Source organism: Chrysochloris asiatica, unplaced genomic scaffold (genome assembly GCF_000296735.1).
Source record: "Chrysochloris asiatica unplaced genomic scaffold, ChrAsi1.0 scaffold00072, whole genome shotgun sequence".
Taxonomy (NCBI): domain Eukaryota; kingdom Metazoa; phylum Chordata; class Mammalia; order Afrosoricida; family Chrysochloridae; genus Chrysochloris; species Chrysochloris asiatica.
Window position 1 is genome coordinate 10,268,720 of NW_006408590.1, and position 13,098 is coordinate 10,281,817.

General features: G+C 51.2%; 1 protein-coding gene across 1 annotated transcript in view; it reads left to right on the plus strand.

The window, feature by feature from the left end:
• Window positions 1-12,689, plus strand: part of NAT10 (N-acetyltransferase 10 (GCN5-related)) — a 33,568-nt gene extending 20,879 nt beyond the window's left edge. Inside the window, exons 15-28 of the mRNA XM_006864881.1 lie at window positions 1,466-1,582; window positions 2,266-2,367; window positions 2,463-2,537; window positions 3,051-3,167; window positions 4,729-4,862; window positions 5,015-5,063; window positions 6,043-6,139; window positions 6,213-6,323; window positions 7,129-7,301; window positions 7,732-7,851; window positions 8,187-8,285; window positions 8,874-8,947; window positions 10,047-10,130; window positions 12,581-12,689. Of these exons, the coding sequence (XP_006864943.1) occupies window positions 1,466-1,582; window positions 2,266-2,367; window positions 2,463-2,537; window positions 3,051-3,167; window positions 4,729-4,862; window positions 5,015-5,063; window positions 6,043-6,139; window positions 6,213-6,323; window positions 7,129-7,301; window positions 7,732-7,851; window positions 8,187-8,285; window positions 8,874-8,947; window positions 10,047-10,130; window positions 12,581-12,689 (1,461 nt within the window). The remainder of the gene's footprint in view (window positions 1-1,465; window positions 1,583-2,265; window positions 2,368-2,462; window positions 2,538-3,050; window positions 3,168-4,728; window positions 4,863-5,014; window positions 5,064-6,042; window positions 6,140-6,212; window positions 6,324-7,128; window positions 7,302-7,731; window positions 7,852-8,186; window positions 8,286-8,873; window positions 8,948-10,046; window positions 10,131-12,580) is intronic.
• The last annotated feature ends 409 nt before the right edge of the window (window positions 12,690-13,098 follow it).

Sequence of the window (13,098 nt, forward strand, 5' to 3'; positions counted from 1 at the left end):
TGAAGAAGTTGGTAGAATTATTCTAGTTCATCCTCACTGGCTTTAGTGGTTGGTGCGTAAATTTGAATAATAGTGGTGTTAACTGAGCTTCCCTGTAGGCACATGGATATTATCCTATCACAGACAGCATTGTACCTCATGACTGATCTGGTATGTTCTTTTTGACAATGAATGCAACACCATTCCTCTTCAATTTGTCATTCCTGGTATAGTAAACCATGTGGTTGTCAGATTCAGAATGGCCAATACTAGTCCATTTCAGTTCACTAATGCCTAAGATATCGATGTTGATGTGTTCCATTTCGATTTTGACAACTTCCAATTTTCCCAGATTCATACTACGTACATTCCATTTTCAGTGGATGTTTGTAGCTGTTTCTCTTCATTTTAAGTTGTGCCCCATCAGCGAATGAAGATCCCGCTGGCTTTTCTCCCATGGGCTTCATGGAGAAGTCCATTCGTGTCATGACGGTCAACTCTACTTTGAGGAGGCAGCTCTTCCCCAGTTGCATTTTGAATGCCTTCCAACCTGCGGGGTCATTTTCCAGCACTATACCTGATAGTGTATCTCTGCTATTCATAAGGTTTTCAATGACTAAATATTTGGAAGTAGTTTGTCACTCCTTCCTAGACTGTCTTCATCTGGAAGCTCATCTGAAACCTGTCCACCATGGGTGACCCTGCTGGTATTTAAAATACTGGTGGCATAGTTTCCAGAATCACAGCAACTCACAATCCAGCACAGTATGACAAACTGACGAGTGGTGGACTAAACCAGTAGAGACGGAGCTAATACAGCAGCTGTAACCCTGTGAGGCTTTATGCCCTGAGACCAGATTTCCGTTGCTGTGTCCTTTTAAAAGAACCATGAGTTTGATGGTTTGGTTGTTCACATTTGTTGAGTCAGTTCCGATTCTTAGTGACCCTGCGTAGGGTTACCAAGGCTGAAAATTTTCTTTTTTTCCTGCGGGAGCAGAAAGCCTCATCATCTTTCTCCCGTGGAGTGTCTGGTGGGTTTGAACTGCTGACCTTGTGATTAGCAGTGCAGTGCTTCTCCTAGAGTGCCAGCAGCACTCTAATATCTAAAATTGAGTAGCTAAAGGACAGGTTGGAGCAGGTGCTTTCTGAGTGTCTTAAGTTAGAATTTATTCAGAACAGTCTTTAATGGGAGGCTGAAGACTTGGTGGTAGAAGTGATGACAGCTTTTCCTGAAATAGCAGCCTCTTATCTGGAGACAGTTCAGTTTCCAGCTGTGAAAGCGGAAGTGCTCCGGAAGACGTGCTCCCTGCCCCCACAGCCTCTGCCCCTGTGGGGACATGGCAGGGAGGCACTGGAGGCTCAGCCAGCAGGACCAGGCATAGCAAGGGACTGCTGACTCCCACTTCCTCACTTGGTTTCAGGGCATCCTCCTGAATCAGCCAGAGGACCAGAGAAGGTTCTTACTGACGTGGGTTTGTCCCCACAGAACTCTCCCAATGACCTTCAGATGCTTTCTGATGCGCCCGCCCACCATCTTTTCTGCCTCCTGCCTCCAGTGCCTCCCACCCAGAATGCCCTGCCAGAAGTGCTGGCTGTCATCCAGGTAAAGAAGCAGGGCCTTCCTGTGGTGGTACTCTGGGACCTACTTAGGCATGAAGGGTGGATGACTCAGTCCCCACAGGGTGGGAGCAGAGCTGTCAACTCCTTGTCAGAAGGCAAGTGGCTGGGAAGACAGAGCAGGTGATTGGGTTGCATTGAAGGAAACCACCACCAGTTGAAAGGCAGAGAGGCCTGCTGCTCCCTGAGGGGTGAAGCTCACACTGGCCACTCGTAGTTTTGACATACAGCTCTGCCCACAAGCAGAACTTTTTAAAATTTGTTTCTTTCCCTTCATTGTAAAATTGGAAAATAACCATTTAGAAAAAGTTTTTTTAGTAGGTGTAATTTACGTGTTTGTGCATTAAGGTTTCTTGGATCATAGTATGTGGTGGTCTGCCTTTTTAAAAACAGAGTATCAGGTACCTGTCACCTAGGTGACTTTGAAAGGCGGCATGCGTTTCATTACATGACGTCCTTCATTTGTTTGGCACTGAGTGGGCTGGAGGGCATAGTGCAGGTTTTCACAGCCACTGTGGTTGGGTGCCCCCAGAGCCTGCTGCTGGAGGTGGTGTCTCTTACAGGTTGTAGCTTGAACAGAGGGTGGAAATAACCACCCAGTCAGAAAAACCCCAAGTGGACTGAACTCTGGAGCCACTTAGGGTCTGCACTGCTGTACTTTCCCCATAGGTGTGTCTCGAAGGTGAGATTTCCCGCCAGTCCATCTTGAACAGTCTGTCTCGAGGCAAGAAGGCTTCGGGGGACCTGATCCCGTGGACAGTGTCAGAACAGGTGATGTGCTTTCCCTGGCATGTCTGAGCGAGGCTGTTGGTGTTGGAGGAGGAGGCTCTGTGGAACTAAGTTACTGCCTTGTGTTTTCCACACAGTTCCAAGATCCAGACTTCGGTGGTCTCTCTGGTGGAAGGGTCGTTCGCATTGCTGTTCACCCGGATTACCAAGGGGTAACATGTCCTCACGCCTCCTGCATGTGGCATGCCGCCCGCTCCTGGGGCAGGCAGCCTGCTGAGGAGCAGGCTGAGCTCCGGGCTCTTCTCTGAGGTGGAGAACTAGGCTGGGGTGGGGTGAGTAGGCGATGATGGGATCGGCTCTATCATCCATTGTGATAACAGTAGACCGTTTATGCCTTGGAAATCCCCATTGAGTTAGCTGTAGCAACTTGAGATTCTGACAGTGGCACAGAAATGCCCCTCTCCTGGGACTTGCTGATACATGAACCAGAAAGTGCAGCCAGCCAGCCTTGCCCTGGAGGGGGGCACACAGGCTCCTCTGCTGGGCGAGGCGAGTGTGAGCGCTGGGGTCACACTACTTTCCATCTTGAGGGTCTCCGCTCTGACTTCACTGAGGGATTTCACTGGTTCTCTCCAAGTGCAGTGTGTGACATGGAGCGAAGCTTTCTGGAAGCTGTGTAGACTCAGTGTCCCTCTCTTCCCTTGTCTCCTTCTGTTTGCTGCTAGATGGGCTATGGCAGCCGTGCACTGCAGCTGCTGCAGATGTACTATGAAGGCAGCTTCCCTTGTCTTGAGGAAAAGGTCATCAAGACGTCACATGAAATTCACACCATAAGCAGTGAGGTAAGTGTCCTTGAGCAAAACTCATTGTGTTTCCTGGTGCTTGGGAGGCTGAGTTTCTGTCTTCAGGAGCGTAAGGGAGAACTGTCTGGTGGTCTGGGCCCTCTCAACAGTCACACACTTGAGGGAAGCTGTGCTTTGGCCAGCCTGACACTTAAGCTGAGATCCCTAGACCCTTGGTTCTCCAAGTGCAGTCCCAGTCAGCACCATCAGCTTCACCTGGAAAGCCAGTAGGATTGCAAGAATTTGAACCTCATCCGAGATCTGCTGGCTCAGAGATGCATTGGTGGGGCCCTGGGTGTGTGTTACTGAGCCTCCCGGTGATTCTAATGCTTGTGTGAACCTGAAAGCCACTGTCCACACGCTCCCCCTTTCAGTCAGAGCCCCAGATTGGGGACGGGTGGGGATGGGGGCCAGGCGGGGTTTGCTGTTGAGTTAGTTCTGACACATAGCAATCCTATTTAGGGTTTCCAAGCATGGCTGCTAGGTTTGACCTGTTGACGTTGGTTAGCAGTCCAGTGCTTGCTTATTCTACAGCACCAGAAACCAGACTTGGGGAAGTAGTTCTGTCAGTAGTTAAGTACCAGAAGGTGTGACAGTTGGCCAACTGTGCACATCCATTTTTTCATTTCAAGGATCCCTGGTGGTGCAGTGGCTTAAGCATTGGGCTGCTCATTGCAAGGTCAGTAGTTCTGGCCCACCAGCTGCTCCACAGGAGAAAGATGAGGCCATCTGCTTGCCGAGTCACTCTGAGTCAGAATGGACTCAAAGGCAGTGACGTCTGGGCTTGGTCTTGCATTTGATCCTCACAGTGTGCCTCTCTGGTAGATAGAAAGGGACTCGCAGTGAAACTCAGACTCAGAAATCTGTCACTTCCCAAGGTCACGGAGCTGTCAGGGCAGAAGTTGGACTTGATCTCCAGAATCCAGCCTCTGCCTCTCAGTCTGTGCAGCTTTCGGAGTGAGCTGGCCACTTCCTGTAGTGCAGTTTCAGGGCAGTGGCACTTGAGTCATGTGTGGTATCATGGGTCGTGGCCCCTGGACTCACCTTTTTAGTGTTGATGTGTGATTTAGGAGGTGCATGGGTTACAGAGCTCTGGTAGCGTAGTGGTTACGAATCAGGCTGCGAACCTTAAGGCCAGCAGTTCGAAACTACCAGCCGTTCCGCGGGAGAAAGATGAGGCTTTCTACTCCCGTAAAGATTTACACCCTCGGAAACCCTGTACAGGGTCGCTATGGGTCGGAACCGACTCGAAGGCACTTAACAACAACAACAACAATGGGTTACAGAGTAGAACTGCCCTAGAGGGTTTTCTTGGTTGTGACCGTTACGGAAGCAGGTCGCCAGGCCTGGTTTTTGGCAGTGTCACTGGGTGGGGTCCAGCTGCCAACCTTTTTGTTACTGTTTGCACCACACAGGGACCCTGAGTCACATTTTTAAAAACACAGAAACTGCTTGGATTTTGTTGTGTTTGGTCAGAGCCTGGTTTGATGGGGTTGCTGGGACTGTCGCTGACCAGCCTCTCCGTCTGCTGAGTGGACTGTTCTCTCCCTGGTGTCCCCAGGCCGTCAGCTTGTTGGAAGAGGTCATTGCCCCGCGGAAGGACCTGCCTCCCTTACTCCTCAAGTTGAGTGAGAGGCCTGCTGAGCGCCTGGACTACCTGGGTGTGTCCTACGGCCTGACCCCCAGGCTCCTGAAGTAAGCACTTGGCAGCCCTTCTCCCCCCCGGCACCACCCTCTTTGGCATCAGTGTCCTAGAGTCCCAGGACCACTGTCTGGGGCTCGCTGGCATCTCTGGCAGCCCCCGCCCAGGCCACACACGCTGAGCCACTCTGCTGGCCTCTTTGCAGGTTCTGGAAACGAGCAGGCTTTGTTCCTGTGTACCTGAGACAGACCCCGGTAAGTGAGGCGTCTGGCAGAGGGGGCTCAGGATTGCAGCTGTGATTGGCAGTGGCCCTGGTGCCTCCCTTCACAGCTCTGAGCAGACGAGGCTCCTGCTGGATGTCCAAACACCTGTCCTCACAGAACGACCAGTGTGGGCTGCTCGGTGTCTGATTGCAAAGTGGCTATCAGATCCTGAAATGTTGGGACTTGAGGCCTTCCCTTAAATGTGTAGAATGGATTTTGGCAGAGGGCAGCTATGTAGACTGCTGGTGTCTGACTGCTCCACAGAGGGTACTGAAGGAAGCTACCTGACCCAGCCCGTTAACTAAAGTGTCAGCACCTGAGGCAGGCCAGGCAGCGAGCAAGACAGGCGTGACGCTTACTTTCTAATGGGTGGGAATATGCAGCAATATGTTTCAGATGGTGATCTGTGCCATGAAAAACTCACAGAAACTCTAGTATAAGAAGGGGGGGACCAAGCTTCTGGGGCAAGTGGGGGGTGGCCTTTCAAACGGCAACTCATGAACCAGGCTGCCTTGGGGAGGGGCATTCAGGGCCTGTCTGGCGGCCTATTTGAAAGCTGAGGTGGCAGTGAACTTGATGTGCTGAAGGAAATGAAGGGCCAAAGTGGGAGAGTCCTTCAGACAAGGCAGAGGAAAGACCCCATGATTTCTGGGTACAGGAATGGCGGTCAGGAGACCGTGGGGTGATGGTGTTGGGTGCCTGTGGGGAGAGGATACGCAGGACTATGCCCGAGTCAGGATATGTGTTGGCCTCTCTTGTGGGCCCAGGGCAGAAGTCCTGCCCTGAAGATGGGGGCAGCTTTGCAGGCACTCCTGTGGTGCCTGTAGGAAACTGCAGGACAGAGGGGCCATTGAGAGAGAGCCCTAGTGTGAAGGGGGTCGTTGTGAGTAAAGAGGGGAGCTCTGCTGTGAGGGGAGTCTCCACGGGAGGTGGGAGGCTTCTGGGTGCCAGTCAGGAATGTGTTTCCCAGAATGACCTGACAGGGGAGCACTCGTGCATCATGCTGAAGACGCTGATGGAAGAGGACAAGACTGAGCAGGGAGCCTGGCTCTCGGCCTTTTGGAAAGGTGACGGAGGAGTCGGGGGCTGTGTGGCGATGGGTGTGGTCACCAGCCCTCTAACTGCGTGGTTCTGTTGCAGATTTCCGCAGGCGGTTCCTGGCCTTGCTCTCCTACCAGTTCAGCATCTTCTCTCCTGCTCTGGCTCTGAACATCATTCAGAACAGGAACATTGGGAAACCCGTGCAGCCAGGTGAGCTGGCTGGGTGCTGAGGCGGAGGTCTAGGCAGAGCGCTGGACCTGACTCTGGTCCTGCTGCTCCACTGACCGTGTCCTGCTCATCAGGCCCCTGTGGAGGCCCTGTCACACACCTGGCCTCTCATCTTCAGAGCAAATCTTGGGGGGGCGGGGGGGGGTATGGTTTGAGTTCAGAGATGTTCAATACATTCAAATAGATCATGAAATCTGGACGGCAAATTAAATCCTATGATCTTGGTAACCAACTCAGCAAGTCTCTGGGGCTTAGTTTCCTCATCTGTGAATTTGTAATAAGAATATGCCACCAGCTTCTGTGGTCAGTATGGAGAGGTGGCTTGGGCTTATGGGTTTTGTCTGTTTAAATACAGACAAATGTGTTAGGGATTGTTACTTAACAGTATGGGTTTCTTTTGGTTGCCATGCGAGTGTTTTCCCAGTTATATCTTGACGGGAAATCTGTGATTCATGAGCCCTGTGGAGCATGCCTGGTCCTGAGGAGAAGTAGGGCGAGAGGGCGCTGTGGAGGGCCTTTCCTTGGTGTGGCGTGTGGGTGTGGGGGCCCTGTCAGAGGCCTGGTGTGGCGCTGTAGGTAGGATGAACCTTAAGGCTGGCAGTTCAAACCCACCAATTACTCTTGGAAACCTGGACTCAGTGGCACACAAACAAGCAGGTCCTTTCAGATGAATGCCCTGTGAGGGGCTGTTTTTAAGGTGCCATCTGGGGGGCTCTTATGTGCACCATCTTAAACATCCCGTCGGACGCTGGGGTGTCCGGCTAACCTGTGTATGCTGTGTGTTCAGCCCTAAGCCGGGAGGAGCTGGAAGCACTCTTCCTCCCCTATGACCTGAAGAGGCTGGAGATGTATTCGCGGAACATGGTGGACTATCATCTCATCATGGACATGATCCCGGCCATCTCGAGGCTCTACTTCTTGAACCAGCTGGGGGACCTGTCTCTGTCCGCCGCCCAGTCGGTAGGCTGCCTGCTGGTGGAGTGGGTGATTTCTCATACTCTCTGTACTGTGTTTAACTCCTGTCAGTACAGGTGGGTAACGGTCTCCCCACTTTACAGGTGAGGAAACCTAGGCTCTGCAGTTGAGTCATGTGACCATTGTCCCCTTAGTGAGTGGAAGAGCGGCAGTTTGAATCTGGCCTTTTTCCACCTTATTGCCTTATTCTAGAAACCCCCCTGATGCTCAGGGTCAGGGTCGGGAAGCAGGGTTTTGCCAGGATGGTGGACATTAGTTTGCGGATTTCAGGAAATGGGAGCAAGTGTTTTCAGTAACCGGATGAAAGACGGTTCCACAGTGGTGCCGCTGTTGTGTTTTGTACCAGATGACTGGCTCTGGGCGTCACTGACGGGGCCCATCCTGGCAGCTGCTGTAGCAGGTTTTCATCCTCCAGGCTCTTCTGTTGGGGCTCGGCCTGCAGCATAAATCTGTGGACCAGCTGGAAAAGGAGATCGACCTGCCATCGGGCCAGCTGATGGGGCTTTTCAACCGGATCATCCGTAAAGTCGTGAAGGTGACTTCTGTCTGAGGACGGCAGGGGTTTGGTCTGTTTGAAATAATGTAACAAAGCCCTGCTGCCCCAGGTGAACAGGTGCTACCATCCGGCCTTACTTTCTCCAGATCTGCACACACTCTCACACACACACACAGTGCTCTGTCCTCTGGGAGGCACGCAGTGTTGGGGCTTTGTTGGGTGGCTCGTCTTTCCCTGTGCACATGCACTTTTCACTGTGGAGACTTGCTCCTGGTGGGACGCACTCTGCCCGCTCAGGCACTAAACGACCCAGCGAGGGCTGACCGAGCCCCTGCTGTCTGTCATGCCCGGCCCTTGGGCGCTGTCTTTTGTAGCTCTTCAGTGAAGTGCAGGAAAAGGCCATTGAGGAGCAGATGGTGGCCGTGAAGGATGTGGTGATGGAGCCAACAGTGAAGACCCTGCGTGATGACCTGGTACGTGGAGCTGAGTGGTGGTCGTGATCTGCGAGAGCACCGCGCTCTGGGATGTCAGCATTGTTGACGTTCTCTTTGTCCCAAGTGCCTCTTGTGTCAGTGTAACCTACTGCCACCGGGTCAGTTCTGACTCCTGGCTCCCCCTGTAGGGTTTCCAAGGCTGTCTGTCAGTCTCTACAGGAGCAGAGAACCGCCTCAGTGTATACATTACCCACCGCTCCAACGGGGCTCCTTTATAAAACAATATGAACTGCCTGTAATGATTTTAATGGAGTTCCTGGCAGTGCAAGATGGTTACACACAACTGCTAACCTAAAGGTTGGCAATGTGAATCCATCCAGAGGCACCTTGGAAGAAAGACCTGGCAGTCTGCTTCCAAAAGGTCACAGCTCTTCTGTGACACGTGGGGTTGGCATGAGTTGGCATCACCTTGACGGCAGCTGGCTCGGTTTGCAAGGCCTTTGAGGGTAGACTGAAGAGACAGCAGTGCATGTCGTCACTACTGTGTTGCATCCCTCACCCCCTCTCACGTGCTTCTCTGTTTTGGTTTTTTGCTTGACTGTCTGTCAATGGGGTCCTTGACCATAGGATGAAGCAGCCAAGGAGTTCCAGGAAAAACATAAGAAAGAAGTGGGGAAGCTGAAGAACATGGACCTTTCTCAGTAAGCAATGCCCCCCCTACCCCCCACCAGTTTGCCTTGGCTCCAAATCTGCAGCCTTCTGCTCATCTGCATCCTGAGTTTTCTGGGAGCTGTGTTTAATGGGATTGGTTTTAGAAGCACTAACTGTCACTATTTGCAGCATTTTGGAGGACTTGGTTTCCCCAGGTTTGGAGAGCTGTCTCTGCTGCTGTGATTGTATTCCCCAGACCACTAGGATTCCACTCCTGTGCCGCAGGGGTCCCTTGGGGAAGGGAATGTTGGTCTTGTGGGTGTACACTTTTGTTGGCCGCTTTTTTACATTCAAGGGAGTTTTGGTAGCGCAGTGATTAACGTGCCCAGCAGCTAACTGTAATGAATCCCACAGCTACTTTGCAGGAGGAAGATGGGGCAGTGTGGCCCATGGAGCAGTTCATCTCTGTCCTGCAGGGTCACTGGGAGTCAGGATCAGATTGCTTTTGTTTTATTCTGAATATGGCTTTTGCATGTGGATTTATTTTAAAAGAATCTGCTGCTAACATTGCAAAAGCAAAACCCTGGCTCTGCACTGCCTTCATCCTCCTGAGCCCCATGGGCTGATGTGATGAATAACTCCAGAACCGCACTGCCTCTGAGCGCCTGTCAGGACAGACCATTAGTGGTGGCTGTTAATTGGACAAGGAAGACGGGGTGCCTGAGGAGGCCCCGTTCAGGGTACTGAGCTCTAGTGTCCACCCTCAACTCTGTAGTTTCAAAATCTTGACTTGTCGGGGCTTCTGGGTCAGAGAAGGGCTGGGTGGGGAGCATTGTGGGTAAATGCCTGGAGGTGGCATAAGCAAGGAGACACGAGTCAGGCTGCCTTGGTGGGGGGTCCTGCCTCACAGCTGTCCTCTCACTCATCTCTGCCTGTGAAGTTCTGTCCTGTGACCTGGAGCCGAGTTGCATACCTATCAGCCCTTCCTCTAGCCTGTGCCCCTTCTGTCTGCTGTTCAAACGCTGACAGAGCGCAGCCAGGCTTTGTGGCAGGAAGTACGTGATAAGAATGCTGCTACTGTCTTGTTTCTCGAAAACAGTCCTCTTTCTTTGAAGTGGGCTTGGATATATATTTCCCATCTATTATTAGGTACATAATTCGTGGGGATGATGAAGAGTGGACTGAAGTTTTGAACAAAGCTGGGCAGACCGCGTCCATTGTCAGCCTGAAGAGGTGAGACCCTTTGTCTGACAGGAAAGACCTGTGCTTCTCGGGGACGGCTTGACTAGGGAGTAGGAGGATGGGGCTGAAGGTTTGAAAGAAAAGTCATGGTCTCTTCCTTTCAGAGTCTCCTGCTGTCACCATGGGTTAAGTGTTGGGTAGATATCAGCAGTGTTGGCAGTTGAAACCTACCAGCCACTCCACGAGGCTCCCATAAAACAGTCTCGGAAAACCCTAAGGAACAGTCGTACTCGGTCCTGTAGGGCGGCCAAGAGTCAGAACCCACTTGATGGTTCTCCTTTCCCAGCATGTTTCCCAGCAGGCAGTCCCATCACTTGCTGCACCTCTGCATTTCATCCTCCTCAGACATGTGGGGATCTGATCTGACATCAAGACAGACCTGAGAGAACTGTCCAGAAGCTAAGACTCCAAGAGTGCTGCTAACGTTCCAGGGATCAAACAGCAGCCAGTAAGAGCCAGAGCCAGAATTGGGGCCCAGGCTTGTCCAGCTCAAAGTCCATTGCTTTAATCTCTAAACCTGCAGTTCTCACAAGTTTTACTCTTAAAAGTTCCTTTAGATTCTTAAAAATTATTACAGACCCGAACAAGCATTAGTTTATGTGGGTTGTGTAATTAATTACTGGGGCCGTGGAGTTGGTTCCAACGCAGTGTGACCATGTGCACAAAAGAACAAAATCCCGCCTCACAGTTCTTATGTTTGAGCCCATTGTTGATGCTCCGGCATCAGTCCATCTTGTTGGGTGGGGGTCTTCCTCTTTTTCACTGACGCTCTATTTTTAACCTCAGGGGCTCATCTTCCAGCATTCTTAATGTTTCCAGTGGCCTCTCCTCCTTCCTAGTCTGTCTTTGCCTAGAATCTGAGCTGAAATCTGTCCACCATGGGTGACCCTGCTGGTATTTCAAATACTGGTGATGGTGTAGCTTCCATCCTTAACAGCAGCACACACGCTGGTGATGATGTAACTTCCAACCTTACACAGCACACACGCTGCCAAAGTACAATGAAAAACGAGTCTTGAGAATTGAGATTTTTTTTTTTTAAATTATTCAGAATTAGCAATGATATACTCATGACTTTTGTTCATAAAACTTTCAGTGAGAAAGAGTGGCATTATTTTACATTCACGAATCCCTTTACTGTGTGGCTTAATCAAGTGCAGTGGGTTTCTCGTGCCTGCCTCTGCATTCAAGCTGTTGTGCCATCGCACATCTTGTAGTGGCTACTGCACTGCACGTCTTAATCCTACACAGCTCTGACCTCAGAGACCTCCTGAAAGGGTCTCAGCCACCCCCAGAACACTTTCACTTTGCTCTTTTTGCAGAGAGATTAGTTTGTAGATCAGAGTGGTTCCCTGGTTGCAGCCTCCCTGAAGCTTCCCCTGGAAAGAGGCCCTTGGGCCCCTGGAGCTCTGGCTTCCATGACTGGTTTGGGGGGTTGAGGTGGGTAGGGTTCATTCTTGGCATTGTCATAGGTACTGACTGGGTCCCTTTCGGAGTGTATTGGAAAGAAGAGATGGTGTGACTGTTGAAGTGTCCTCATGATGATCCACTTCAGAACCCTTGAAGTTGCAGCATCAGTGTTGACCTCGCCTCATAGATGCTCTCTGAACTGGTGCAGCGGGCCATTGGCACATACTTAATCTGTGGTTTGGTGATGTGAAAGCACCACAGGGCTTTGATGTGTGGAGATGGCCCACCCAGGTCCACCTCTCCAGAGCTGGCCTTTCAGCCATTCACTTGACTGTTGCTGCCCTTGAGGGATCTCCTGACTGGAAGCTAGAGTGGGTGGTAGTTCTTGTGCCTGAGACGTTTGAAAGTGGACATTTGCTGGGTTTGAGGCCAAAGCACTGCTAACTACCGTTGAGTATTCTTTGAGGCCGTGTTTTTTCTTTTCCTGAGCAGTTACTACATGAAATATTAATCATCCCTGAACTAAACTGTCCATCCTCTCCTTGTAGGGGGGTGGCATTTGTTCCCAGAGCAAAAATATCATTGGAGAATCTTTAACTTCTAAGGGGGAAGGAATGTGGCCATCTGCTAGAGATGCCTGGGCAGTCAGCAGAGAGACCAGCTGAGCCGGGATGCCTTTGAGTTTCTTCTATTCATTTAGGAAGACTAATAAAAACAGCAGCACATTAGAAAGCACTGCATAAGGCCCTGTCTCAGGGTCACTAGGATAATGTGTTTGCTTTCCAGGGTAACCCTGAGTGGCAAGTCTTCGTGATGCCTGGGGCTTTTCCTGAGGCTTTGGGTGAGGGTAGGAACTGGCTGAGTGTGATGTGTCTCAGCACCCAGTACAGTGCCTGACACCCCAGAGGGTGTAGAGTGTTCTTTATCAAGTTGTGAGTTCTGGAGACCCTGATTGGCTTTGTCAGACAGTGAAGCAAGCTTGAGCCGGAAAGGTTTGATATCTATACATGCTTCATTCTCTTTTTGTTTAGTGACAAGAAAAGGAAGTTAGAAACAAAAGAGCCCAAGCAGTACAAAAAGTTGAAGAAAAACAGAGATATGAAGAACAAAAAAGATATGAAACTGAAGCGGCGGAAATAGTGAAGCTAAACTTGGCCATCACTCCTGAGGCACTCTCCTGACTTCCTGGATGACTGGGTGGTGGCCTTCCAGCTAAGAGCAACCAGAGCCCCCATCACACTAGAATTCAGCCTGTGGGCATGACTGTGTCGTTGGAGGGTCAAGCAAAGACAAAGTCATTTCTGCGGTCTGTTTAGGATTCTGTGGGTTGGGCAAAGCCCTCTAGACTGCCAAGGATCGTGTCTCCTCATCTATTGGTTCTGGGCCCAGCTCTTCTGGCTCATTCCTCTAAAAAGCAGGCTAACCATTGCCCCTCCTCATGTACTGAAGTCCACAGTTCTCTGGTGATGCTTAGGCCTGCTGCTGCGAGACCATCACGGACTTGTTCAAACTGACCCTGGAGCCTAGAGCAGGAGGCGCTCTTCCAGCC